The 25,989-nt window shown below is 48.0% G+C and overlaps 2 protein-coding genes and 1 long non-coding RNA gene across 27 annotated transcripts in view; 1 reads left to right on the forward strand and 2 right to left on the reverse strand.

Annotated features, from left to right (window-relative positions):
* The window catches only part of AIFM1 (apoptosis inducing factor mitochondria associated 1), a 38,209-nt gene extending 24,511 nt beyond the window's left edge, over positions 1 to 13,698 (reverse strand). For 7 of the 25 annotated variants that reach the window (XM_043491856.1, XM_038415975.2, XM_043491853.1 and 4 more), the window contains exons 1-2: positions 13,311 to 13,464; positions 361 to 503 (exon numbers count right to left, since the gene is read on the reverse strand). In XM_043491856.1, coding sequence (XP_043347791.1) covers positions 361 to 503; positions 13,311 to 13,401 — 234 coding nt within the window. In that variant the 5' untranslated portion in view covers positions 13,402 to 13,464. Of the gene's footprint in view, positions 1 to 360; positions 504 to 12,339; positions 12,473 to 13,310; positions 13,515 to 13,575 lie in introns of those variants that run through there. The other 18 variants (XM_043491862.1, XM_038415982.1, XM_043491861.1 and 15 more) reach the window with 10 other exon arrangements.
* LOC122455674 lies at positions 523 to 12,333 on the reverse strand. Its single transcript, XR_006274055.1, has 2 exons — positions 5,873 to 12,333; positions 523 to 5,790 (listed from the first exon to the last, which is right to left on the reverse strand). It is a non-coding gene; the product is annotated as an uncharacterized LOC122455674 (long non-coding RNA).
* On the forward strand, positions 13,635 to 19,224 carry MARS2 (methionyl-tRNA synthetase 2, mitochondrial). Its single transcript, XM_038415983.2, has 3 exons — positions 13,635 to 13,851; positions 14,061 to 14,395; positions 17,999 to 19,224. The coding sequence occupies exons 1-3, from the start codon at positions 13,635 to 13,637 to the stop codon at positions 19,181 to 19,183; spliced, it is 1,737 nt and encodes a 578-aa protein (XP_038271911.1). The 3' UTR covers positions 19,184 to 19,224.
* The last annotated feature ends 6,765 nt before the right edge of the window (positions 19,225 to 25,989 follow it).

The following is a 25,989-nucleotide window of genomic DNA, read 5'->3' on the forward strand; positions in this document are numbered from 1 at the left end:
GAACTTAAACTTTGAAATGAAAAAAGAAATTTGGCAAGCAATGGCCTGATTAAGTTTGTTGCTAAAAGGATAAACCATCAGAACTATGTGCTAATTATCACATACAAGATAACAGACAGAACTGTGGTTAATCACAGGAAATAGAAAATAATGTTTTTCTAGTAAAGACAAAGGGTAACTGAAACGACAAGAGAAAATACTGGTTAATTTGCAGTCAGTTCCAGTTTGGATATTAGATTCCTAGGAATTTTTCCAAAGCAGGAAAGAACAGCAGAGATAAGAGGCAAAAGAGGCAAGAGAATGTAATCATTTAACAGGAGCTGTGTTGCAGCTTCTTTCATGAACTGCCTTTCTACTTACATATGCACCTGCTCCTAATGTTGATAAGCCCACAATAAGGACAAAAGCAGAATTATCCCCTTTGCCCCCAGGTGCACCAGAGCTAGCCATTTGTCTGCTCATCTGCAGTTTTAAGGGAACATTCCATCGCTGCAACAAGTTGCCTAAGGAACACAATTTTTGTAAACAAAACACAAAGTATTGTCAATACATAGTAATGTTTTAAGGTATAGTAATTAACTGTATCATAAAGCCAAGTAAATCAGTCACTTGTTTGAAGAGCCCAAGGCCATATTTGACTGACCCTAGTGAATTATTTTGTGCTAAAGCAAAACCACTACACTAAGTTTGAGATCCCACCTCCTCCCATTCAATCATCAGAAAATGGAACTGCTACTATACTCAGTCTTCGGAATTAGTACTCAAACTCCCCTCACAGCCCCCAGTTATTGAATGCAGTACTGCCCAAATAGCATGTTCACAGGAGAGGGATTTCCAGCACAATTTAGACCCTGTCCATACTGGGATCAAACTCTTCGCTGCACATGCTGGGGGTCAGCAGGTTCCCCTGCAATGAGTATTTCTATGAACTCTGGAAGACAAGCTCCTCCTTCCCCCCACCCCCGAGCTCTCCAACAATTTATAGATGGTTCTAAGGCCTGGTCTACATGCCAAAGTTAGGCTGATGCAAGTCACCTTGCGTCAACTTATTTGTGCACATGTCTACATTTAAATTAATCTCCGGCCGACATCAGCGCCCCATTACAGTGACACAGTAAGACCACCTTCCAAACGGTGTTGAGCCATGGTTGAACTACTGAGGTTGATGGCACCACATGAACTATGTTGACCCTAATGGTCCTCCATCAGCTATCCCACAATTCCCCATTTCCTGTGACAGTGATTACAATTCTGACCAGGGTGAACTCCACTGACCAGGGGTCAGAGACCGAAAGCCACTCCCCTTAAAGTCCCCTGCATATTTCTGAAATGCCTTTTCCTGATGGCCCACCTTGGCAAGTACACCTAGCAGCTCACCCTTGCTGCATTCAATTGCCCAACCAACCATGCTAGCTCCATGCACCAGAAACACTCCTGACTGGAGTACACGGGAGGTATTGCAATTCCTGCGCCTATGGGGAGAAGAGGCTGTGCAAGCATAGCTATGGACCAGACACAGAATTGTGGATACCTGCAAAGAGAGGCACAGGGGCGTGCAGGCAAAGAGGTATGGCAGGGACTGCGTGAAAGCAAAGGAACTTTGCCAGGCGCACCACAAGGCCAGAGAGGCCAACAATTGATCTGGTGCGGAGCCGCAGACCTGCCGCTTCTACAATGAGTTGCATGCCATACTTGGCAGAGGTCCCAGTAGTGTGCCACAGACCACAATGGATACCTCACAGGAGCCCGAGACAGAGCCCCCTGCCATGATCAGCAAGGAGGAAGATAGGAGTTAGGGGAGATGCAGCTGGGGAGGAGCCTAGCCATGTCATGAGCCAGGACCTGCCTGACCAGTCTAGCCAGTCCTGCCAGCCAAACATGGATGAGCCTGCTGAAGGGGAAGGGACCTCAGGTAAGCACGGGCATGTATTTTTCCTTACAATGTTTAAATTTAAAGATGGCGCCCGGCCCATCCCCAAGTCAAGACAAAGGTATCAACTTTTCATTGTTCTACTCAGACTAGAAGAGTTAGTGGCACAACAAACAGAGGCAGAATTAGCACCTGCTTTTCATTCCCCTGTTGGGCTAGATGGGGGATAGGGTGAGCCATGCAGGGCAGTTTGGTTTTATGTACATAGGGGTGTCCCTCAATGAAACGTTCAAGGAGATACTCTGCAATCCTCTGCCGAAGGTTTTAGGGATAGCTGCCTTATTTCTTCCTCAGTGGTAGGATGCTTTCCTGCACTGCTCTGTGATGAGTTCAGCTGGCACCATTGCAGTAAACAGGCTAATGGCATACAAACCCAGGTGGCTTCAGGACACCAGTAGCAGCTGCTCCCTCTGTGTCTTTGTTACGCTCTGCAGTGAGATATCAGCTAAAACCTCCACTGCCTGTGGAAAACAGGGCCAGTACTCAGTGCCACTGCTCCATGCTCCCACCCTTAGAATAGGGACTGAAATTTTATTGTTTCATGCAACCAAAATTCCTTTCCCTGGTCCCCCTTCCATCTTGCCCTGGATGGGCCACACTCACCATGCCTGGGGCTGGAGAGTGGAGCTGTGCCCAGGTGCTCCATAGCTGAAGTGTCAATAAGCATGTCTTATTAAAAGTGTTTATGGGAATAGGGGAAAGGAGTTTTGAATCTTATCTTTCTCTTCCCCTAGTGGCTCTAAATCCTATGGCACATCTGACTATTGTTATCAGCAGATACTAGCATGGAGGCCTTGAGGGCTGCCCCCTCCACTCCCATAGAACACCTGACCCTGACAAGGAGGAGAAAGAAGACGACCAGGAAGGATATGTCCAGCAAGATCCTGCAAGCCAGTGCTGCATCAGACTGATAAAAAGGGGCTGGAGGGCCAATGTAGCAGAAAGCAAGAGTGATCGGGAGAAAGGTACGAGAGTCCCAGCAGGAAAAGGATGCATGAGGATGTAATCTGTCTACTCACGCAGTAAACCCAAACGCTGCAGATCCTGGTGAGCTATAAGTCCAGAAATCCCAGACTCCCCACCCTTTGCACTCCTTGGAGAACTCCAGCTCCCTACATACCATATAGAATCATGGGCCTCATCCTTATCCCTACTACTCCATGCCAGGGGACAGCAAGGGAAACCACAACTTCACATACTCTAACCTGAGAGACCAACGCCTGGTATATGTGTAGTCAAAATCGACTACGTGTGCATTCAAACGAGCAGAAATGTTTGCTGCCTTTCTAATCTTCAAGTTCCATTCCATTAATTTACAATTAACATTTGTATTGCCTTGCATGCTTTTTGCACATCGATTTTTCCTGCGCTGTTGGTGCAATTCAATAAATTTCTGTTTTTTGAGAATGAGATTCTCTTTATTACTTCACACCGGAAATGGAAAGCACACGGTACTTGTAAATGTACAGGATCACAGTGCACACATGTCCTGGCAAAGAGACAGTCTTATTTATAAACAGACAGCAGGTACCACCCAATTCCTAGCAGCACCCACAGCACACTCCAGAACAGCACCCTACTGCAGCTCTTTCAAAGCTACCCTCAATCATTAGCTCCATTCTCAGCTCTTGTGATGGCCCCTGTGTCAGCAGACATCCAGTCATGACAGCTTCCCCCCCCTTGGCCTCAAAGATCTGATGCAAGACGCAACAGCCAACTATAACCATTGAGATATATTTCTCAGTGAGATCTAATCTGGTGACTAAACACCACCAGCGTCCCTTCAATCCACCATAACCATATTCAACAGTCATTCTGCACCTGCTGAGTCAGTAGCTGAGTCTTTCCTTAGTGGTCTTGAGGTAGTCAGCATAAGTCATGAGCCAGGGGAGCAAAGAGCAGGCTGGGTCCCACAGAATCAATACTGGCATTTCAATATTGCCAATGGTAAGCTGCCAGTTGGGAAAGAAAGTCCCTGCTTGCAGCTTTCTGAGCAATCCCGTCTTCTTAAAGATGCAAGCATCATGCACCTTCACAGACCAGCCCACATAGGCATCACTGAAACGTCCCTGGTGACTGACCAATGCTTGCTTAACCATAGAAAAGGAACCCTTTTTGTTGATGGCTCTGTTGCAAGGTGGACTTGTGCTAAAATAGGCATACGAGTGTGGTCTTTTGCCCCACCGCAGTTTAGGAACCCCTCACTAGCAATCCACCATGTCCTGCACATTGCGAAGAGTCACAGTCCTGAGTAGCAGGAGACGACTAATAGCCCTACACATTTAACTGACAATGGTCCCTACTGTGGATTTTCGAACTCCAAAATGATTTCCCATTACTGGTAGCAATTCAGCATTCCAAGTTTCCAGAGTGAAATCACCACTCTCTTCTCCACTGTCAATGCAGCTCTCATTCTGGTGTCCCTGTACTGGAGGTCTGGGGACAGCTCAGCACAGAGATCCAGCACTATGGCCTTTTGCATCCAAAAGTTCTGCAGCCGCTGCTCATCTTCCCAAACCTGCATTATGATGTGATCCCACCCACCAGTGCTCGTTTCTTGGGCTCAGAAGTGGTGATCAGCTGTCTGCAGTTGCTCTTTGAACCCCACCAACAATCCTGAACTGTTTTTCGCTACATCCCTTAGTAAACTGTCCTTGAAGAAATTCTCATGTCCCCCATTTGCTGCGGTACTTCCTGTGGGTCTGTAACAACAGGAGAATTGTGCCTCCTGTATTTGCAACATTCATGAGAATAGCACAGAGCTCCTTGGGCTCCACGCTTCTGTCAGAGAGGGGAGACACCGAAAGTGCCATGAAGGTTGGTGGGATTTTTTTTAAAAAGGCACAACTATAATCTATGAATGGCATTATGGGATGAAGAAAGTTGCATGCTAGTAACTTGACCCCTAGTTCTCAAAGGTCCTACGTGACTCATTTCTACTCCATACACATTGCAAAAAGTTCCCAAAAGGCATTACACCACTGACAGCGACATGCAACACACTTTGCAGTGACACAAGCACTCCTGGTGAGCACATACAATGCAGATGCAAGCAGCCAAGCATGCATTCGCACGAGCAATGGTGGTCACTGTACAAGAATGTACTTTGTGTCAACGACAGTTTGTAGTGTAGTCATGTCCCGAAATGGGGATTGTAGTCTGAAACACAAGTCAAGGAGAAGTTACTAGAACCCAACCAGCAAAAAGGGTCTTGTCTACACCAGAACACTTTCCTATAGGGTCCTACCACTGACACCCCTAGTGGAGTCCAATCAGTGATATCAATAAACATGCTCATGTGAACTGTGCACCAACAGTCACTGGCATTTTAAGTATCGTCATGCTAATCTGCTCTGAATGCTGCGCTTAATGCAATGGGATCCTGGAGCCCTGCTTACCCTAGCTCCCAATGTTGCTACCATTGATGATAGCAATGATGAGAAATGTTTGTAGAAACCCCCAGCGTAGAAACAGATGACGGTGATTAAAAACAGTTACAGCTTGCTACAGCAGGCTGGACAGAATCTCATGATGCCTTCCCTACAGTAGACTTGCATACTGCAAGTGAAGATCATTACAAATGAGAACTCTGACATGCTTTCTACAAACATTGATGCCAGATGCTGTGTATTACCCCAGATTAACGCCACATGAAAACCAATTCCAAATAGAAGACAAAAGATACTGTCTAGAGTGAAGGGGGATTGTTACAGGAACTAAATGCCAATTGCCCTCATTCTAGTAATCCAAACAGCTACAGTCCCATGTAAAGTGTCAGCAGGAATTTCCTTAATCTCAGAGGGGCAGCGTACAGCAGAGGGGAAAGGCATTTGTCTCCCTGACAGAGCAGTCTCTGTTAACTCAAAAAGAAAAGGAGTACTTGTGGCACCTTAGAGACTAACAAATTTATTAGAGCATAAGCTTTCGTGAGTTACAGCTCACTTCATCAAGTTTGCTGTTGTTGGTGCATGGGGGTGAGGGGAGAGACCAACTTGATTAACTCAGTCAACTCTCTCAACTTCAAAGAGAGGGCATCAGAATGCAGTTACTCAGCATTAGGCATGATGGACAAAGCCTGTATGGTGATCCCCTTCACCTCTGGTTTTCGGTTTGTGTGTCCCAAAACATGCTGTTCTAGCACAATATTTCAATTGAAGTCAATGGGAGCCACAGGTACTAAGCACCCCTGAAAATCTGGCCTCAGGTACCCTACACTGGACTTGCAACAACTGAGACTCCTAAAATCAGTGGCCACTTTTGGAAAATTTGGCTGCATCTGGAAAGGCCTAACTGCAACAGAGACAAGAGAGAAAAGAACACAGAAGAGGGCGTTTGGGAGGGTCAACCGAGAGTTCTGTGAATTAAACACATATCTATTATGTTTTATATTGAATGTGACATATTACATGCAAGAAATGGTATTCACATCATACCACAGTTAAGATAATAAAACATTGGGAAATGCAAAAGTTAACTTGGCCACATTACACATACAGTATGTTTTCATAGTCTGTCCTTCTAGGAACTTAGCTATTTCCCAAGAGAGAAAGAAAATAGTACTTACATGCAACACAGCTGAGTAATGTTAGAATATTCAGATCACATCAGTGAATGCAGCAGTCAATTATGTATTGTTAACGCTGCATTAACACACTTCTTTCCCTTTAATTTTAAGCTTACAGACCTTGTAAATTCTTTTAACCAGAGCTACTAGACTGGCAAAATCTCCAATCTGTGCAGACTTCACAAGCCGCACCATAAGCTTCTTGAACCAATCTGTGCATGTACCTAACTAGCTGTGAACTTGCGAACAATCTATGTCTCCTGAAGTGTGCACATGGAAATTTAATTTTCTCTTGAGAAGGCTTGGCTTAGGCAATTTTCAAACTGTCTATTTTAGTCAATCAAAACCAAGGTATTTTAAGTGTAGTACAGGCACTACTTCTCAAGGACTGTGTCTATGCCAAGTTTAAATCTTCAGTCATTTTTCATATAGCTCTCCTTAAAAAAGTGACTAGATTTTCTTAATACAGGGAAAAAGTATTTTTCAAGATCAACTGAAAGAATTTTGCTCCAATTTATGAAAAGGCCACTTTTAGGTAGAGATCAACATGTAAAATTTAGGAACAAAATAAGAATTTTCCATAAATTTGTAAACATGAAAAATAGAGGAGTAGAAGGGAAACTTTTGCATAACAGTGACTAATATAAATATTAGCAACTTTCAAGGACGTGTGCTGCTAGATTCTCCAATGGCCTTCCAAGGTCATTGCTACACTCCTGTTTTACTTGGCTACCTATAGAGCCCTGTCTACATGATACACAGTGACTGTCTGAATAGGGCTTTGAAGAATTAAAATTAGCCGACAGGGTAGTCCAGGAAAAAGTTGTCAGCTAACTCAATTCTTCATCACCACAATCAAACACAGCAACTATCTGTAATGCATACAAGGCCTAGAAGACCGCAGCACGTCTGATGTGCCTCAAGACTTGCTATGAGCACACTAATTCAGATTTCCCCAAAAGCTGCCATGCCAAGAACAGCCACAAGTGAGAATCTGCCTCTGACAGAAGAGGAAAAACTAGGGTTAGAACAGTCAAGATTCATCACTACAAATATCCGAGGGACCCCTACCACTACCCACATTAGGTGTCTAATACCAGAGCACACGGCTCTTCCTTGTAGCTCCTGCCCTCCAGCTAATGAAGAAATCCACTTCAGAGCTCCCGGCTCCACTGTTGTTTCCATTACATTCACAGAGAGACCAAGCTTCCTGACCAAGAAGTTCTCTAACACTAGAGCAAGGGAACATTCAAACAAATTGAAAGGTGCCAAACTCAAAATGGACAACAGAAATTATCTTTTCACATATCTACTGTGGAACCCACTGCCTCAGGATACTGTTGAAGACAAGAGCTTATCAAGACTCAAAAAAAGACTGGACATTTATAACATCTAATAACATCTGAGAACAACAGTAAAAAAGAAAAAAGAAAAAGTTTGGGAATTAATATCAAACCTCCTGCTTTGGGATTTAAACCAGTTTCTAATTATTAGTGTTTAGGATGAAGACACTCATGGGGAGCAGATTATCCCACACCTGCCTACTACATGGTTTCTTGCACCTTCCTTTGAAATACATGGTGCTGGCGACTGTTCGAGAAAGGATATTGGACTAGATGGACCATGGATCTGACCAAGTCTGGCAAGTCCTATGTAGGAGCTCCCCTCCACAGTCTGCATTTATCCATAATGCAAGAAATTTGGAAAGCATCCTTAGGTGACCAGTTCCTACTTGGCCAGCCAATTCAAAGTCACACACAAGCTGTGTGTCTATTACAGAAATTTTCCAAAATTTCTTGCTGTAGCTACCATCAGTTCATCTCCACAAGTTTACACTGGGGGCTCCTAACTTTGTTAACACATCACCAGTGTTTTTAAATCGTCACCTGATCTTGTTCACAGCAGGTCTAACAACACTGTGCTGAAAACAGTGGCAGCAGTCCATCTACACTAGAGCTCTCAGGACTGCAGAAAGGGGAGGACCTGAACCAGGGCTGGCAATCATGGAAAGCATTTGCAAAATTTAGGCAAGGCTTGAGACCAAAAGTTACCTCATAATATTTACTCCCAAATAAGAAGGTTTGGAGTTTTTTTTCCAAAGGAATTAAAGTTGAAAGTGTGCTTTAGAGTCCAGCTACTACCCAAAAATTACACCCTCTTCATAAAAGCCCTACACCTTTAAACAATCTGGGAAGTTAACATTTAAGGGATCCACTGCCATACCTTCTCCATCATTCTGCCATCACTTACTATCTTACCTGATTTACACCAGTGAGTGTAAGTAGTTTTCTTTGGCTGCTAGGTCTATGTTGTTTATTCAATGGATAGTAAATATTTCAAAGTGTAGAGCCTCAGGTACATTGTTACATTCAAGTTCCGTACATTTTCTCAGCGTGATATACTGGTGGAACAAAGTGGAAACACGACTGATCTGTGGCGTCATAAGACAGGCTGACTCTATGGCGTTGAAGGTTTATGTAAATGTGGGTACAGCTTGCAAGTTTGTATTTTTAACTCCATTAACAATAATGTGTAGCAACTAACAAATGCAAATTTTGTAGCAAGTAGTGTTGCACTGTTCTCTGCTATACTACCATGGAAATGGAGTCTTTGAATAAGAAACAGGATTTTATGAACTCGTCATTTGTCATTTTGACCTTAGCACAAACCTCACTAGTTTTAAACGGACAGTTAAAGATGGTTGGGTGGTGTAAAACAGGCAGTGTGAGAGTGAGAGGTGAATCAGTAAAGTTCAGAATTTTTAATTTTCTGATTTTTCTAACAGTGTCAAATTTTGGTCAAGATTTGTTTTTGAAGGAGTCCACTGGAACACACTTTCAACATTAAACTTATTAAAACAAGCTTTGTTTGGGAATCTCCCTGATTTTAAATGCGTGCCAAGTTTAAGTTGGGTTGGCATATAAAGCCCAGAGGAAGGGCCCCTCGCCCCCTCCTCTCATAGATCATAGCAAGCTCAAAGCAGGGCTTCGTCTCCTGCATGAGGGATACACGGGATAGCGAACGATGGAAGAGGGACAAGCTTTTGTGCACAGGGAAACACTAATGTTTATGTCCTGATAATTCAGTGTGGATAAAAAAAAAAAACACTTGGCCTCTCTCTGTCCTTTCCAAGTGTCCCATAGCAACTTGCAGCCCCCTCCCAGGGACTTCTCTATGGCCCCACGTCCTCTGCACCTTCTTTCCCCATTCTGCAACAGTCTGCTTTCTCCTACAGAGCCCCCTCCCAGCCCTTCATTCCAAGAAGGTAGGCACAGTGTTTTTTCTCTAATTTGCCCCACACCCCCAAACCATGACTACCTTGGTTCCCTGTCAGCTCCCCCTGAACACTGCCCCTCTGCATTTGCCACTAGTCCCATACTCATTCGCCCCACTCCATACCCCTCACCTCTGGCTCAACCCAGCAGCTGCAACAGCAAAGCCTGGAATCAGCTACAAGCTAGTTTACAGTTCTGTATGAATGTAGCCCAGGTTGTGACTGTGGGTCACAGGAAAAAAAAGGAAAAACAAAGAAGAATCCCCCAACTCCTGCAGTCAGTACACAGCCTGGCCCATTGCATGGGATTCAACATCAGACTTAGAGCAAAACAGCAAACCAGGATCATTTGCTTCAGTCACGGGAAACATACACAAGTCTCCTATAAGAAACTGCAGAAGCAAGAGTCAGTTTCCCAGTTCCTCCTTGGTTCCAAGTGTGTCTATGGGCCCAAGACCTTCCTGAGGCGGTTTCATTGTTTAGTTGAGAAGTAAGAAGACAGCATCATTCTTCTTCTGCTCAGAGACTCTCCCCCAGCTTTCCACGACATCCTCTTTCATTTGCCAAAGTAAGTTATGCTGAATTTCATCCTCACTGCCCTTGAACTCACTCAACTGAAACTAAAGTCCCACTTTCGCTCCCTGACAGTATTCACACACTCAGGAATACTCAAGATTTTTATCTAGTCTGGAGCATCCACAAGGAGCACTAACAGTTTTGTTAGGCAAGATCACTTACGATAAATGATTTTAACGGAATTTGCATCTTGCAGTTTCAAAGTTTAAATAAAAACAGTAGCTCCTTTCTGTGGAACAAAGACACAACATACATAAAAAGATGTTTTAGATAGGAAAACTCAAGTTTACCAGGCTACTGGCAGAAGCAGAATATCACAAGTGGATTGGTTGTGGTGCATGGAAAGCAGGATTATAACCAGCTGATTATATTTGCTTCCATTTCCCTTCATTATCATCAAAGAAAACTTCACATCCTTTGCACTGTAAGGCTAGTCTTGAAACCTCTGCTACACCTTTTCCACTTAGAGAGTTCTCCAGTTTACATCCTTGCAGTAAGAGTCAAACTTCAAGACAGGGGAAAGTGAGACGGCAACATTGCATAGTTCTTATCTCATGTCATACACTCCAGGAAGGAAGAGAAGTTGGGTGTGTGTGAAGGGGAAATAAGAAAGAAAGCTGAAAGTTCAAATCTGTCACCCTGTAGAGGAGGAATGGGTGGAAAAGACAACAAGATTCTAAAAGAATTATAGATTTATTATTTCAGTAGCTGTTAGAAAACATGTTCACTCTTCAGTGAAAAGATAATTAATAAGATTCTCTGGGCTATTAATTTGGCAGTGTTCAGGAACTACAATAGGCCATTCATCTTAATCGGTGACCTGAGAGGAGCAGGGCAAATCTCTTCCACCAAAAGATATGCTGGAAGAGAAAGAATACACCACTTCCTTAAAGGTTAACTTCTGATGTCAAAAGTAAATGGAGAACACAAAGACAGATAGTGTAAAATAACCTGCTTCCATGCAAGGATCTGCCATAAAAAATTTGCTTGTATTTTCATTTCACTGTTCATGCAGAGCTCTCCGAATAATTTAAAAGTCCAAAAAACAAACAAACAAACAAAACAAAAAAAAACAAGAGAAGATGAATTCAAGAGATCTCTAAGCACCAAGGTCCAAAGGCATGGGCATTGCTTAAAAATGAATGATGAAGCATAAAGTCTCCTTTATTATGTTCAAAGACAGATGCAATCCCTCTCCCCTCACGCTAGAACAGTTTTCATATTTGAAACATCAGATTCTCCCTTCTTTCTTAAAGGGCTCTGGAAAGATCATTGGAGGACCAGATTATTGACATCAAGCAGAGATGGGAAGACAAGAGAGAATGCCGATTCTTAGACCATGAACAGTAGTCTTAGGCTGTCAGTTTCCAGTCTGAGAATCAGCATTCCTTCCCCATCTCATTTTGGATGGGGAGCTGAAGCTCAGGTTATCGCCTTGTGTGACATCAGTAACATCCTCCTCCAAGGAGCTTTGCCAGAAACTGCGAACAAAGAAGAAAATGAGGAGCAGATATTCCCAATATGAAAGACAGACAAGCAGAACAAAGTTTGAGATCCTCTTCAAGCCTTGCTATCAAAGGAGGAGTAGAAAGCAAATGCACACTGTGTGTGTTGCTTCATAGTTCATTTTTAAGGAAATAGCAATCTCACCTCTCAATCCTGGAGATTAAGATGGCCTTCCTACAACACAGGATTAGATTAATGGGATGGGAAGCTGCACAGGGGACTTCATTCACTGATCTCATGCTCTGAAAGCTCAAAATGACATCCTTAAACAGCCCTCACACTAAGATGTCAGAACCTCAAGGACAATAAACACAGTAGTTCTAAGAATCCATTTAATGGTGCCATGGAAGCTGTTTCTCAATACCCACATTCTGATGCAAAAGTTCACAGAAGTGGGTAAAAAGCAACACAGCTAACTACTTTAACATTTACCATTAAACCCCACTGGTTTTATTTCTGTTCTAGACTCAAAGCTGTTTGGGGATTCACTCTCATCCTGTTTCTCTTCCACTACGAGGTACTCAACTTGAAAGTCATTCAGCAGGCAATGTAGCAAGGAGCTCTAGCAGACTGTCACTTCACACCTAGAATACTTCTTGGAATTCAAAGGCCCAACTCCTTCTAGTCATCATCCTGAGCCCTGCTGGCTTACGGCAATGAGATCGGGTTCCAGGAAGGGGTAAGAACGCAAGAACTACCATTCAGTCAAACCAAAGGTCCATCTAGCCCACTATCTTGTCTCAGGTTTCAGAGCAGCAGCCGTGTTAGTCTGTATTCGCAAAAAGAAAAGGAGTACTTGGGGCACCTTAGAGACTAACAAATTTTGTTAGCCTCTAAGGTGCCACAAGTACTCCTTTTCTTTTTATCTTGTCTTAGACAGTGGCCAGGACCAGAGTTTTCAAAGGGAGTGTACAGAACAGGGCAGCTGGATTGATCCAACCCCACTTCCCCTCCCGGCTTCTGACAGTCAGGAGTGCGGGTTTCTGGAGCACGGGTTGCATCCCTGACTAGCCACTGATGGACCCACCCTCCATGAACTGATCTACTCCCTTGGCTGCCTCTACTTAACCCATTCTGCCTTGGTGCCCCGCAGCCGCCTTGTTGAGTTAGCAGCGCTCCGAGCATGCCAGGCGGACACCGGTTCCTCCCCACCCACCGTCCGGCTTTCACACACCCCCTTCCCCGGAGGCCCCAGGCAGTTCCCAAAGCCCGGGCTCCCTGCGTAGCGCCGGGTTGTACTTCCCAGCACCGGCCTCAGTCCAGGCACGGGCGGGGCTCGGCTCCCCAGGGCGCGGGGCTGGAGGCACTGGCAGCGCCCGGCCCCCGCCAGCAGCGGGGATTCGCGCCGGAGCCGCTGTGGGGCGGGATCCTGCCCGGGGGCTCCCCGCGAGGATCGCCACCATGCCCGGGTAAGCGGGCGTCGGGGCGGCCGGGAACGGGGGTCGTTCACCCCGACCCACCTGCCGCTGCCCGGCCTCGCGGCCTCGGGCTCAGAGAGCGGAGGCTCCGCGCCAGCTTCTCCGCCACGGCGGCCACTCGGCAGCGGAACATGGCTGCCGCGTGCCCCAGCCTCGGCTCCGCTCTGCACTGCACTGCACCGACCCCGGCCCGCCCTCGGCGCACGCGCCGCCCGCAGCGCCGCGCCCCGATTGGGTGATCCCTCCACGCACGCGCAGTGCGCAACGGTCCGCCGGCAGCGGAGCCTTCTCGCGTCGCCTCACTCACCTCTCGCGAGCGGGTCGCTCTTGCCCCACGTCTCTATAGTGCGTCCGCCGAGTCTGACCATGCTGGCGTTACCGGCTCGCTGCCTTCTGCGGCGGCCGCTCCCGGCCCCTCCCCGGCGGCGAAGCTCCGGGCCCGGCCGCCGCTGGCTTCTCACCACCCCGATCTTCTATGTGAACGGGCCGCCGCACATCGGGCACCTCTACTCGGCGCTGCTGGCCGACGCCTTGCACCGACATCGGGGCCTGCTGGGGCCGGGCCCGGGCCGCCTCGCCACCGGTGAGCGGAGGGGTCGGTGAGCGGGGGCGGGTTGGGGCGGCCCCGGGCCGGGAGCAGGACCTGGCAACTCTCCATCCCCGCCGGCCCGGAGCGCTCGCCGGGCGGGGGGGCTGTGCCGGGGGCGGCGGGGGCCGTGCTCGCCGGGCAGTGCCCGCGGCCCTGCAGCCCCGCCTGGCCCGCCACTCAGCTGCCCCGCTTGCCTGTTCCAGGGACTGACGAGCACGGGCTGAAGATCCAGCAGGCGGCGGCAGCGGCCGGGACGTCTCCCCCGGAGCTCTGCGCGCAGGTGTCCGGCCTGTTCCGCGACCTCTTCTCCCGGGCTGCCGTCTCCTTCACCGACTTCATCCGCACCACGGAGCCGCGCCACCGCCGGGCGGTGCAGTGCTTCTGGGCGGCGCTGCAGGACCGCGGGCTGCTCTACAAGGACTTTTACGAGGGCTGGTACTGCACCCCGGACGAGTGCTTCCTGACCCAGGCCCAGATCACCGAGCGCCCCGACGCCCAGGGCCGCCCCTGCAAGGTCTCGCTGGAGAGCGGCCATCAGGTACAGCACTGAGCTGCGCTGCCTTCCTCCCTGCCCTCCTCTTGGCATGGCCCGATGCTTCCCTGCCTCGCTGGCCAGAGCAGGTGGGCAGGTACTTTTCTCACCCGGGCTCAGGCCCTGTGCTCCCCTACCGGATGCTCAGCAGACCGCCTGCTTAAGAGAAATAATAGCAGTTCTGTAGTTAATGTCGCAAGAGAGAAGTTGAAGTTTTAAATCTCTCTAGAATTTTCTTGTACGGTTAGATCAGCTTGAAATTTGGTGCGTCTGTTCATGGGCTAGAGCAGAGTTAGCGGTCTGAACTCGCACTCATTTAGTCAAAGGGTTCTGGAAATGTAGAATACTATAAAAGGAGATGGTTTTAAAACCTCAACCTTCTTATACCAATCTCTGGGCACAAATGGAGACAAAACAGAGGGCAATAGCCACATAAATCCCACGTCGCTTCGCTGTACGTGTTGAGAGCTAGCATTCAGCACCAAGGAAAACCTCCTATATGTAAAAATTAGGGCTGTCAAACAATTTTTAAAAAAATTGTAATTAATTACTAGATTTAAAAAATAATCACGCTTAATCTCAGTTTTGATCACACTGTTAAATTTAAATTGGTATTCTATTACTGTTATGCATATCTTTAAATCTTTTCTACATTTTCAAATATATTTCTTTCAAGTGCAACACAGAATAAAAAGTGTACAGTGCTCACTTTATTTTATTTTTATTACAGATACCTCTTCCCCGATATAACGCAATCTGATATAACGCAGGTTCACATACAACGCGGTAAAGCTCTAACACGCTGCTCTGAGCAGCGTGTTAAGGGTGCCAGGCTGGGCCGGGGCCGAGGGGTTGGATAAGGGGCAGAGGGTCTCGGGGGTGGTCAGGGGCTTGCTTCCCCCCACTCCCCCAGGGTCTGGGAGGCAGGAGCTGTGTGTGGGGGGGCACTTTTGGGGGCCCCGCAGTCCCAGAGTGGCCTGGGGGATTAGCGGGGGGCTGGGAGCAGCCCACTCCACTTCCCTCACCCCGGCCCCAGCCATGTCGCTTGGGGAAGGGATCCCCCCCCCCCCCCGCACTCACCGGCAGCGGTGGAAGTGGAGCAGCCCGGCCCCAGCCTGCTCCACTCCACCAGCTCCCAGCCGCGGTGCTCCGCTTCACGCTGCAGGTGAGTGCGGGACCTTTCCCCAAACACCCCCACCTCCCGACTGGGGCCAGGGCAAGGAAAGTGGAGCGGGCTGGGCCCCGTTGTTCCACTTCCCACTGCAGGTGAGTACCGGGGGCGTCCTTTCCCCAACCTCCCCGTACTCACCAGTGGCGGGAAGCGGAGCGCCACAGCTGGGAGGTTGTGGAGTGGAGCGGGCTGGGGCCACATCACTCCGCTTCCCACCACAGGTGAGTGCGGGGGGACATCCTTTCCCCAACCTCTCTGCACTCACCAGCGGCGGGAAGTGGAGCAGCCCGGCCCCAGCCTGCTCTACTTCGCCAGCTTCCAGCCATGGCACTCCACTTCCCGCCACAGGTGAGTGGGGGACCTTTCCACAACCCCGCCCCTGTGACACTGCTCAGGCTGGGGCAAGGAAAACGGAGCGGGTTGGGGCCCGGGTTGGGGCCCCTGTCAGGGGGCGAGCAGTGTGAATAGGGTTCAGAGCAGTCAGGGGACAGGGAGCAGGGGGGTTGGGTAGGGGGTAGGATCCTGGGGGTGATTAGGGACGGGGGTCTCTGGAGGGGGCGGTCAGGGAACAAGGAACAGAGGTGCCAAAGCAAATTTGATATAACGTAGTCTCACCTATAACGCAGTGAGATTTTTTTTGTCTCCCAACAACCGCGTTATATCGGGGTAGAGGTGTATTTACACTATAAAAACAAGAAGTGGGTTTTTTTCAGTTCACCTCATACAAGTATTGTAGTGCAATCTCTTTATTGTGAAAATGCAACTTACAAATGTAGAATTATAGAGCCTACAAGTCGAAGCATGAAGGGGCACACAAATGTTTAACATATTTGGCACATAAATACCTTGCCAATGCCAGCTACAACAGTGCCAGATGAACAAGTGACATAAGAAGCGGACAGCATTATCTCCCATAATGTTTACCTTTGCGATTGGCTGAACAAGAAGTAGGACTGAGTGGACTTGTAGGCTCTGAAGTTTTACATTGTTTTGTTTTAGAGTGCAGTTATGTTAAAAAAAAAATAAAAATAAAAATTCTGTATTTGTCTGACAGATGTTGGCACATCAACTGGATGTGAGCTCCTGGTCCGATGTCCTGGCTAAAATGTTTAACATGATCCTTGTGTGCATAAGCCAGAACATCAAGTAGCAGTATAGAGGTGGTATGACCTCTGTATACCACATTAGTAAGACCATTACTCTGTCCAGTTCGGTGTCCACACTTGAAAAAAGGATGTTGGAAAAAAAAAAGTTCAGAAAAGAGAGCTACAAGAGTGAAGCAAAGTCTGGAAACCTGTCTTACAATGAAAGACTTTATGTGGGGAGAATAGTTAAATCTTTAATAGTGAGGATAATTAACTATTGGACAAATTTACTAAGGGTTGTGGCAATTTTTGAATCAAGATTGGATGTTTTTCTAAAAGATCTGCTCTGGTTCAAATAGGAATTATTTGGGGGCAGTTCTCTGGCCTGTGCTATACAGGAACTCAGCCTGAATGAACACAAGGGTCCTTTCTGGCTTTTGAATCTATGAATGTTTCTGATAACAGAGGGCTTGTTAATACAGTAGGCAAAAGCATATTGAGATCCAGAGGCTGGAAATTGAAATCAGGAAAACTTAACCTGGCAATAAGGTACAAGTGTTTAACAATGAGGGACAATTTACCTAGGGACGTGGTAGATTCTTCATCACTTGAAATCAAGATAATATGTCTTTCTCAGAGATGTGTTCTGGCTCAGTCAAATAATTGGGCTTAGTGCAGGAATCACTGGGTAAGATTCTCTGGCCTCTTGTTATGCAGGAAGCCAGACTAGATTATTATGATAATCTCTCTTGTCTTTAAAATCTATGAATTCCCGGTTTGGCCAGACAGTTCCTGAGTTCACTGATCAAATCAGTTTGGGCATGTCTGTCTGCAGTGTATATACCATTTTAACGAAAGTGAAATTTCAAATTAATTCAGTTAAATAAGTGAAAAAGGTGTTGTGGACACTCTTGTATCAGTCAGGTGTATATCAATTTATCTTCAGTGGATTAGGAAAAGGTTTAAACTAAATTGAAGTAAAATACTCTTAAACCAAAGTGTCTGCATGGGGTTTTGAACCCATTCCAGTAAATGGGCTTAAAAACAAATTTAAATTAAACTAGTGCAACTTTTGTGTGTTGTCTGGGAAGTTTCATTCCTGGTTTTCTAATGCTTGCCCGGGGGAGGGAGAGGTGCAGTCCTTGTAGTAGAGATGTATGGGGACCATAGCTCTCCATTTCCTGGTTTTCCAAGGTTTGAATTTTGAGAATTAAACTCCTGTGCAGTGGGAGGTCCAAAAGGGCATCAACCACTGTTGAATGTCTAAAACCATAACTCCATGTTAACAAACGTATGGGTGTCTCTTGTAGAACTTCGTGAAGGGTATTGGTTGTAATTCATTTTTTCTCTCAGGTGCACTGGACCAAAGAGGAGAATTACATGTTCAAGCTGTCTGAATTTCAAGAGCCGTTACGGAAGTGGCTCCAGGGGAATCGGCATGTCATCTCCCCAGAGCCGTTCTACCAGATGGTGCTCCGATGGCTGGAAGAGGACTTGCCAGACCTGTCTGTCTCCCGTGAGAGAAGCCGATTACAGTGGGGTATCCCTGTCCCTGGTGATTCAACACAAACCATTTATGTGTGGGTAGATGCCTTGGTGAACTATCTGACTGTAGCGGGTTACCCTGATGCACACCATGCCTGGTGGCCAACCGCTCACCATGTTGTTGGCAAGGACATCATCAAGTTCCATGCCATCTACTGGCCAGCATTACTCATGGCTGTGGGGCTTGATCCCCCAGAGCAGATCTGTGTGCACTCCCATTGGACAGTCCATGGGCAAAAGATGTCGAAAAGCCTGGGCAATGTGGTGGATCCAGTGGCATGTTTCAAGCAGTACACGGTGGATGGCTTTAGGTATTTCCTGCTAAGGCAAGGTGTCCCTGAGCGAGACTGTGACTATTACGAGGAGAAAGTTATTAAGCTGGTGAACTCTGAACTGGCAGATGCGCTTGGGGGGCTTCTCAACCGCTGTACAGCCTCTAGCATCAACCCCAGTGGGATTTACCCACATTTCTCAGAGTCGTGCTTTCGAAAGGGCTCTGACCATGTGGATGTGGAAGCCTCAGGTAGGGCTTTGGCTGAGGACTACGAGCTGGTAGCATCAGTTGATCACCTGCCTCTCCAGGTGACTGATTATTTTGAACACTTCCAAATATACAAAGCTTTAGAATCCATTGTTGCGTGTGTGAGGCAGACCAATGGCTTCTTCCAGAGACACGCACCCTGGAAGCTGTGCCGAGACAACCCTGCAGAGAAGTGCTGGCTTGACACAGTCCTTCATGTGACTCTGGAATGTCTGCGGATTTACGGGATTCTGCTGCAGCCAGTGATTCCAGCCACTGCGGAAAAGTTACTTTCCAGGCTGGCTGTTAAGCCTGAGGAAAGGACTTTCACAGACTTGACCTTTCTGCCTCGCTACCATGGAAAGCCGAGTCCCTTTGAAGGAAGAAGACTTGGCCCTGACACGGGGGCCTTATTTCCTAGGCTGGAAACACCAGGAAGGCGTCAGATGGAAACCAAAGGCCTTAGACCTTGACAAATAACTGTTGTGAATAAAACTTCCAGGGACACACCGAACATCTGTGTCTGTTTAAGTATGTTTTTAAAAAATGTTAGCAGCTCCTTGGATCAGGCATCAGCTGGGTGGGTCTCGTGCACCCTCCTCCTGGCTGGGATGCCCTTGCCAGAGCAGGAGGCCTGAATACCTCATTGTGCTAGAACCCCAGGAGCGTGAGCCAGGCATGTTGTCTTTTGTGGGGTTTTGAGTAGAGCGTTCTCTAATGGTGTTACTGGTAAATATCCTCAGCCGCTAGGGTGGGACATGAGAAGGGATTAGGATAATGCCTGACTCCTTTTTAAAAGGGTAGATCTTTGCTGCTGACCCTTTCTAAATAATATTTGGGCTCTGAAAAGTTAACCCCACCCCCACCTCTTACCCAGTTAGTTTCCTTTTCCATCCTGTCTGCCTCTCTCATTGATGTGAGGAGTTGGGTGGTCATTCTACTAATAACATCTGGGCAAGAGCACAGCAGCCTGTCCCCCTGAGTGGCCTCTCCTCTTCTGGGGTGATTCCCCTCCCAGCTAGCACCTCTATGCAGAGAGGACCCAGAGCCCTCAGACCTGCTGGGTGACTTAGCAGGGTAGGGGTGTGAGAGAGAAAGTTGAAGTGAGAAGGGCAGGGGCTGATGACAGGGCATTGAGGGGAACTGGGGTTGCTGCCAAACCCTGTAGCCAGCTGTTCTGCACAGAGCTTTGGATGCCAAGGCCCCTGTGTTGGGCTCAGTGCTAAGGCTGGTGCCTTTGCCTGCTGGCATCAATGGCAGCAGTGATAGCTGCTAAAGCGCTCTGTTAATGGTTGTAGAATGTTAGCTTCTTTTGTCCTCGGGATACAATGGCCTCTACATGTTGTGTTTAGCAGCTTCGTCCTCCCGAGGCATTGGGGATTGCGGCTAGCTTGTTACAGATGGAGAGGAGGGCAGATGGGCTGGAGTGCATGCAGTGTCGATTTCCTGCTGAGTCTGACCAATTGCCTTGCAGAGCTGTGGGATGTTATGCTGTGGGAAGGATGCAGGAAGGTACCACCATCGTACAGCTAATGAAGTTGTACTCTGGGGCAATTGCTCATCTGTCTAGAGGCCATGTGCAGGCAGAATGTTAGTCTGTCACTGCTGCTGTTCAGTCTGGACATGGGGCTGCTAGGAGGATTGGAGGAAGCCTGGTTTCCAGTGTTATGCTCTGTACCCGAGGCCAGGCTGCAGTTGTAACTCAGTCTGTAACCAGTTAATGGCTACTGGCTGTCAGCAGGGCCAGTCTCCAGTTCTGTTACTACTGTCAGTAACCCTGGCAGCTGAGTCAGTGGCCCCAGCCAGAGGCCTAGATTGCACATGGTTGCCTCTGCTCACAGTCCTTTTGGGCGATCAGACCCTGGTTCCTACCTAACCAGCTTGGTCGCTGTCCTTCCTCCCAGGACAGCCCACAGCACATTCCCCCGTGTGTCTCCTACTAGAGCAATATGGGCTGATTTTGCAAGGATGCACAGATACAAACATCAGGCAGTGTGGCAAGTGCAATTGCTCAGACAAGCAACAGGCTCATGTTGTGAAGACAACTCAACTCTTGTAGTTAGAGTAGATGGAAATGACACCAACTGGTTACAAAACCATGCTGTACTTGTGGCATGGGTAGATCCTTTAGCGCCATCCACTCGGGCCTGGCCCATACATTGGAACAGTGCCCGACGGATGGGGACTTAGATGAGGATAAGCTGGCCGCGACTCCACCTGGGTAAGCTGGAAGAATGCTTGTGGGCTGGGGGAAGCCATGGGAAGAATCGGTGGCAATTATTTTGGCTCTGTTGAGAAGGGGAGTTGACTTGCTGTACAGTTTCACAACCTTGGGAGAAAGTGCAGCTGTTTCTGGCCATCCAGCAGTTATTGTCTGCACTTGGCTTGAAGGCAGCAACCTTGCTTTAGGGATGCAGGGACCTTGCTGCTACTTTCCACGCCTTCACCACCCCGGATTGATTCTACAGCTTGCCCCACTGGCAGCCCCACAGAAACTTCAGCCATTGCTGAAGCCCTGGGTCCTGGCCACCTGAGAAAGGGCCTCTCTCCTCATGTGGTACTCTGGGATGGACAGATGTGTGTTAGCTAACAGCCCCATGACTTTAAAAAAGGGGGCAAGGTGTTCCAGGGGCTCCCTCACTCCAGGAACTCTCTTCCCCCTTGTCCTCAGGGAGCTTGAGAAAAAGCTTAGGGCATCTGTGCTCCTGGCTTTCGGGCAGAGGTGAACCCTGAATGGCTGTCACGAGCATGGCAGCCCTGTATTACCCCCTGCTGGCCAAGCCTGGATTTGCAGACACTTCCTCCCTACATTTCTGCTCAGAGTTTTCCATCTCTTTGGGGGTTCAAGTGGCTCAGCCCTCGGGTGAAGTCCAGACCCCTTGTGGGTAACAGACATCCCAAACCAACAAAAGGTTCTGCCATCCCACTTGGGCTTTTCTTCAGCCCACCCTCTGGGCTCAGTTCCCAGTCTCTTCTAGGCTACCTTTATCCAAGAGTCAGAGACTTAGAGCACTGACTGCCAGCTCCACTCCTGGAGCCCTTCCAGACTCTGCTTCAGAGCCTTCCACAGGAGCCCAACTTGCTCCCTGTCCCTCCAATCAGTTTCCCTTCAGCTGGGTTCTCTTGCGTCTTTTTATTTACAGGCCTAGAGGTTCGCCTGCTAACACCTATCCCATTATCCATCCCTCTTTGGCTGGGAGGCAACTAATTATGGCACAGGTGGGCTGATTGAACAGAGCTGGCTAGTGCCAGGCCTCCTGGCCCTTAACTGGGCAGGCCACCCTCTTACAAGTGTAAATGCTCTCTATGTACATAAGCTAAGATTAAAAGGGAAACAAAGCCAGAGAGAGACAATGGAATTCCCTAGTGCCCTCTGGGAGACACCCAAAGCACTGCATAGCTAGGGGCTGGGTTTGCAGGTGGGATAACAGTGTGCTGCCAGTCGGGAGCAGATTATGTCCCAGCCCTGCTCTCTGGTAGCGGGCTCCAACCCCCAGCTTTAGCTGTATGGCCCCCGGCTCTGACCACGCAGTGGTGGTGCACTGACTCTTGGCTCCAGCCATGCAGGCTCACTCCCCCCACAATTGCCCCAAGCCCCCACTGCCTCCCCCAGCTCCACATCCACCCCCCCATCCAGGGCTTAATTTGTCCTGGTGTTTGCTGAGAAAAGTGATATTAATAAACATGCAAGTATCACTTCTCACAGCAGACTTACTAGCTAGCTGGGAGGCTGTGATGAGTGATACTTGTATGTTTGTTAATATCACTTATAGCAGCCTCCCAGCTAGCTACTAAATGTGCTGTGAAAAGTGATATTAATGAACATACAAATATCACTTTTCACAGCGTTATTTTTATCATGGTGTCTGCAAAAACCAAACAAACCCTACATCAATAAATTACAATGATTTGGACGTGTATATTTATTTGTTTTCCTAAAGTATTTTAGGAAAAAGTGTCAGTGCAGCCACCAGCAAGAGTTGGTGGCTGCACTCTGATCCAGGAGCTGATGGAGATATGGCTGTGCCACCCTTCCACCCAAAGAGGGAGGGGTCTGCTGCTACTCTCCTGAGCAGGGGCAGGGTTAGTCCCACTCTACCCTCTAGAGCCACAACTGCTGGTGGTAACTGCTACCCTTGGGCCATTGGTCTGCCAAGAACACACTTTCTCTTGAGAAGATTGCCTTGTAACACAGCAAAATCCCCCAGAAACTACTACCCCCTTCCCCTGAGTGCAAGAGGACATCCTGGCTGGGAGGGTGCTCCTTGGGCCCTCCACCTTTGCTGCCTTTCCCATCTCCAGCTTTCATTTAAAGGCCTTGTCTCATGCAAACCACTGTGCTGCTGTCCCTTAACCCAGCCTGGCAGAAAGCTTCCTCAGCAAAGCCAGACCTCTTCTCATTCCAGGGAGGGGCGAGTGCAGTGCCTAACTGGGACCATTTACATACCAATATTAAGCACGGGCCATGTTTTCCTTCTTTGACTGTCTCAGCATTTCTTCCCCCTGGGCTGGGGGAAGAGCTACCACTCGGGGTTCAGCTTGTATTGGCAAGCAGGTCTCTCCGAGGTCCTACCAGGACCCTCCCACACAGGGCAGTGAGAACATGAGACTCCAGGTGTGGATAAGCTAGCAAAGAGCAAAGTCCTGCTGGTCAGGACGTTCTTTCAGAGCAGGAAGGGGCTCCATTGACAGGGTTGCAGTTCAGTTTGGAAAGGGTGTCTGAGGGAAGAGGACCCTGTTGCAGGGAGCAGGCTGCCATGCTGGTGAGGTATCAATGTGTGCATATGACTACCTCATTCCCCCACTGCCCGTGCCTCTCAGTCCTGACTTACATGCCCCCTGGTGTTCCAGGGCTGGGACCCCAGGCAGCTCTGCTAATGTACCTCAGTCATGAGGGGCATGATCCACCCCTAGTTTGCTCCTGGGCTTGCCTCTTGCACAATGAAGTGGTTTGAGGAGGTGCACAAATTGGAATTTGAATGAGACCTTCCAGACTCATCTCACTTGTGGCTTTTTTCACAGGCAAAGGGCGAGTGCAGCTGTCCTGTGCTGAGTCCTTTGCACTATTGAGGTACAGGCAGACTCTGTTCTCCACTTTCAGTGCAGGGGTAAGCCAGTCAACCCTTGATAATGATTGGAGATTCCTGTGTATCTCCTAAATCCAGATCTGGTCCAGTACCATCAGTGGCTAAGGGGATCCCCCTGAAAGAATGCTGTTCTGCTTCTTGCTGATGTGGGAAGATGCCAGAAGGGACATCCTCCCCCAAGGTTTTGCTGCTCACCTATTGTGGTAGAAGTGTTGGGGACCCAGGCTGGTCATGTAGCTGGATTTGCTAACTCTCAGCTTTCATTTTAAAACAAAAAGTAAATCTCTAGCCCTTCTCAATGTAGGGAAGTTTGAAAATGTGACCTCTAATGGCTGAAACACAGGCAAAGCAACAGGACTGCAGCTTTACTAGTTTTTAAAATCTCATGATTGTTAAGCCAAACTTATGACTGTGTGAGGCCTGATTCATGGTTCTTGAGGGCTGGGGCTTGGCAGTGCTGCATGGGAGATGGAGAATCACAGAAAAACATGATGGGAAGAAATCCAGAGGAGCCCAGCCAGTGCTTAATTTGTAATGAAAGAGTTGCTGGGGCTCAAGCAATTTTTTTACTTTCATAACTGATGTGGCAAGCCCAGGGGTGCCAGGGCTATGAACTCGCAAGTCTAGAGGTGCCAGGGCTAAGCATAAATTAAGTGCTGGGCCCAGCCAGTTCCACAGGTCAGAGTAGGGCCATGTCCTGTAGAATATTCACCAATTGAAGTGACTCCTGACAGTGACCTGGCAGGAACATGTTTCCATGCTAGGGCTTCTGTCTCTGCAGCCTACCAGTAGGAAGGTGTCTCCTAATTTCCTCTTATATTTTCACTTTCAACATCCCCACCCACACTTTCCTCCTAATTCCACCCCCTTGCCCTACACTAAGCAGTCCCAGTATTGCCTATCCTTGTGCTTATCAGTTGTGAGGTTGGCTTACAACCCAAAGTTTGTGCTTACCCAGGGAACAAACCCAAAGGTGGGGTTCTGTTTCTTTGCCTTTTGGTGTCTGAGCCTGTGGGGTCTTGTTTTAAAAACTTTTATTCAAAATGAGGACTGTAAAAGTGAGAACAGATTATTCCGTAATCGCCTGACTCCAGGATCTGGGGATTTAAGAAAAACACCAAATACCATGAGATTTATGATCAAATTTTGAGAGTTGGCAGAATCTGGCTTATATCCGATACCTTTAGGGAACTGTTCCCTAGCTCTACAGATCTAGCTCTTTTTATATCTCATCACAAATTGCTCCCTCAAGATCCTATATCTTGCTCTTCTCTCAATTTCCTTATAGTCTGTCAGCATCTTTCCAGAATTGTTAGATTCCCCCTACTTCTTGAAGCCAATATAGCATATTGTTGTCTCATTAGAGTTGCAGTGTAACGCGAGACCTCTGCATGTGCAGCCCAAAAGTGCAGAAGATGGGGTCTTGTCCAATGAAGCATCTACCTCACAGCTGTGACTGCACACTACAAGCCATCCCAGAAGCATATGGAAGTGCTCCAGCAGCTGCCCTGTCCAATCCTCATCTGGGCTCGTTGTATAACTAGACTCTTCTTGTTCCTGCTGGTTTGTGACTCCTTTGGCTCTCAGGGTATGTCTATACTGCAATAAAAATCCATAGCACTGAATCTCAGAGCTTGGGTCTATTGACTTGGACTTGCGGGGCTCAGGCTGCAGGACAAAAAATTGGTGTGTAGATGGTTGGGCTCGGGCTGGAGCCCAGGCTGTGAGGACCCCCCCCCCACACACACACACCGGGGTTTCAGAGCCTGGGCTCTATCCAGAGCCCAAACATCTACACTGCGATTTTTAGCCCTGCAACCTGAGCCCCACAAGCTTGCTCAGCTGACCTGGACCAGCTGAGGCTATGCTGTGGGACTCTTATTGGAGGGGTGATGTACCCTCAGCTCTCCCAGTAAAGCCTGGAGTCAAAGTCTGCATCAAACTCCCTTGGGGCAGTTAGAATCCTCTGGGTGTGTTTCTAATGCACCGGTCACTAGAATATTCTGATATTCTCTAAGGGAGGGACTGGAAACTGTTCTAAATCCGCAAAAAGAAAAGGAGTACTTGTGGCACCTTAAAGACTAACAAATTTATTTGAGCATAAGCTTTCATGAGCTACAGCTCACTTCATCGGATGCATCTCTAAGGTGCCACAAGTACTCCTTTTCTTTTTGTTCTAAATCCCTCACTGT

The sequence above is a fragment of the Dermochelys coriacea genome, chromosome 9 (assembly GCF_009764565.3).
Source record: "Dermochelys coriacea isolate rDerCor1 chromosome 9, rDerCor1.pri.v4, whole genome shotgun sequence".
Lineage (NCBI taxonomy): Eukaryota > Metazoa > Chordata > Testudines > Dermochelyidae > Dermochelys > Dermochelys coriacea.

Bases quoted from the DNA above. Each gene is read 5' to 3' on its own strand.
- MARS2 (XM_038415983.2), top strand. From the start codon at position 13,635: ATGCTGGCGTTACCGGCTCGCTGCCTTCTGCGGCGGCCGCTCCCGGCC. The intron at 13,852-14,060 runs GTGAGCGGAGGG...TGCCTGTTCCAG, and splicing joins CCCGGGCCGCCTCGCCACCG to GGACTGACGAGCACGGGCTG. The intron at 14,396-17,998 runs GTACAGCACTGA...TTTTTCTCTCAG, and splicing joins CGCTGGAGAGCGGCCATCAG to GTGCACTGGACCAAAGAGGA.